The following is a 1,461-nucleotide window of genomic DNA, read 5'->3' as shown; positions in this document are numbered from 1 at the left end:
CTCTCTCCTCCGCAGGGGGCCGGAGTGGGTAGGGGAGAGGCCGGGTCAGGGGTGACGGCATCGGGGAACATCGACTCCGCGCGCTGAGACCTCAGCCCCTGGAACCCGGACGCTCCCGATCCGGATTCCCTGACCATGCAGGCTACGCGCGGACCTCCGCTGCAGACCCGGCTTGGCGGGGACGGCTGCGCGGCCGTCCCGGAGCCGGGCCTCCCGCCCGCTCCTTGGCCCCGGGCGCCCTCTGGCGGACCCAGACGGGAACTTCGCCGACGGCCGAGGAGACTCGAGGGCCGAAGGGGACCCCCCTCCTGGGGCTACTGGGGGAGGACAGGGTCGGCGTCCTAACCTGGCCGCGCCATCCCGCGGGGCTCCTCGCCTGGCGTCCCGGCCCCCGCCGTCCTCGCCTCGGCACCAGCACCAGGACTGCTCCGGCCCTGTAAGAGAGCAAAGCCCGCTCAGGCTGATGCAAGATTTAGGCACACAGAGCCCTGGTGAGACCCAGCGCCTTCCCCAGAGCAGGGGCATAGCCGCCCCAGGGCGGGCCCCGTCCTGGGACCCTGCCGCGCTGAAGGGAAGGAACAGAAAAGCGGAGGACCCTGCAGGCGTCCGAAGTGGGTCCTGTCCGGATGTCTGCCTGGACCCCCGATGCGTCACCTTTCTGAGCTTCAGGTCCTCCCGGGCGCATTTGGTCCGTCTGCTGAAGACACCGCCTAAGCGCAGGCTTCCCAGAAGCTTTGGGAGGGTGAATGCACCGGAAGCTGCTGTCTGTTCCGAGCTCAGGGCTGGCAGACAGAGCCGCAGAGGACAGAGCCCCCCATATTCACCCTGGTCGGCAGCTGAAGATCTGGGTGGTCCTTCAGCCTGTTCCCAGGGTCAGGAGTGGGGTCAGGCGCGAACCGCGCTCACCTGGTGAGAGCAGCGTGACAGCGCCTTCCGCCCGGGAGTCCCGCTCTGGCCCGAGGCCTCCACCAGGTTCCATCACAGCTTCCTGCAAGCGCCCTGGAAAGAGAGGAGCCCAGAGTCCACGGTGGTGGGGAGGCCACACCCGGGCAGTGGGAGCCTCTGGCAGGAAGGCAGGCTTCCCCCCAGGACGGGAACCCCGGGGCAGCCAAGCATCCTTCTGGCCCCGCCCAGAGTCACTCCCGAGCCTCTGCCCACCCTGTTGGTCATGCGGGTGCTGCGGTCTGAACGTTGTGACCTGACCCCAGCATCCATAAACTGAAACTTAATCATCAGTGTGGTGGTCCTGAGGGGCCTTGAGAGGTGATTAAGTCAGGAGGGAGATTAGTGCCCCTATAAAAAACAGCCTGATAGCTAGCATGGCTGAGTCCCTGGGCTCAGTCCCCAGCACTGAAAAAAAATTGAATGTAAAACTAATAAAAATCTAAATAATAATAAACCAATAAAAACTTAAATAATCATAAACTGGGCCTGGTGGCACATGTCTATAATCCCAGCACT

The 1,461-nt window shown here is 63.9% G+C and overlaps 1 protein-coding gene across 4 annotated transcripts in view; it reads right to left on the bottom strand.

Moving 5' to 3' along the window:
- Cercam (cerebral endothelial cell adhesion molecule) overlaps positions 1-1,461 on the bottom strand; it is a 27,425-nt gene that overhangs the window by 10,871 nt on the left and 15,093 nt on the right. For all 4 annotated transcript variants that reach the window (XM_013509392.1, XM_013509393.1, XM_013509394.1 and 1 more), the window contains 2 exons: positions 907-999; positions 347-434 (listed from right to left, as the gene is read on the bottom strand). In XM_013509392.1, coding sequence (XP_013364846.1) covers positions 347-434; positions 907-999 — 181 coding nt within the window. The remainder of the gene's footprint in view (positions 1-346; positions 435-906; positions 1,000-1,461) is intronic.

This window comes from Chinchilla lanigera, unplaced genomic scaffold, assembly GCF_000276665.1.
Source record: "Chinchilla lanigera isolate Chin_1 unplaced genomic scaffold, ChiLan1.0 scaffold00169, whole genome shotgun sequence".
Classification (NCBI taxonomy): domain Eukaryota; kingdom Metazoa; phylum Chordata; class Mammalia; order Rodentia; family Chinchillidae; genus Chinchilla; species Chinchilla lanigera.
The sequence above is the reverse complement of the archived record's forward strand: the minus strand, read 5'-3'. Positions and strand labels throughout refer to the sequence as shown.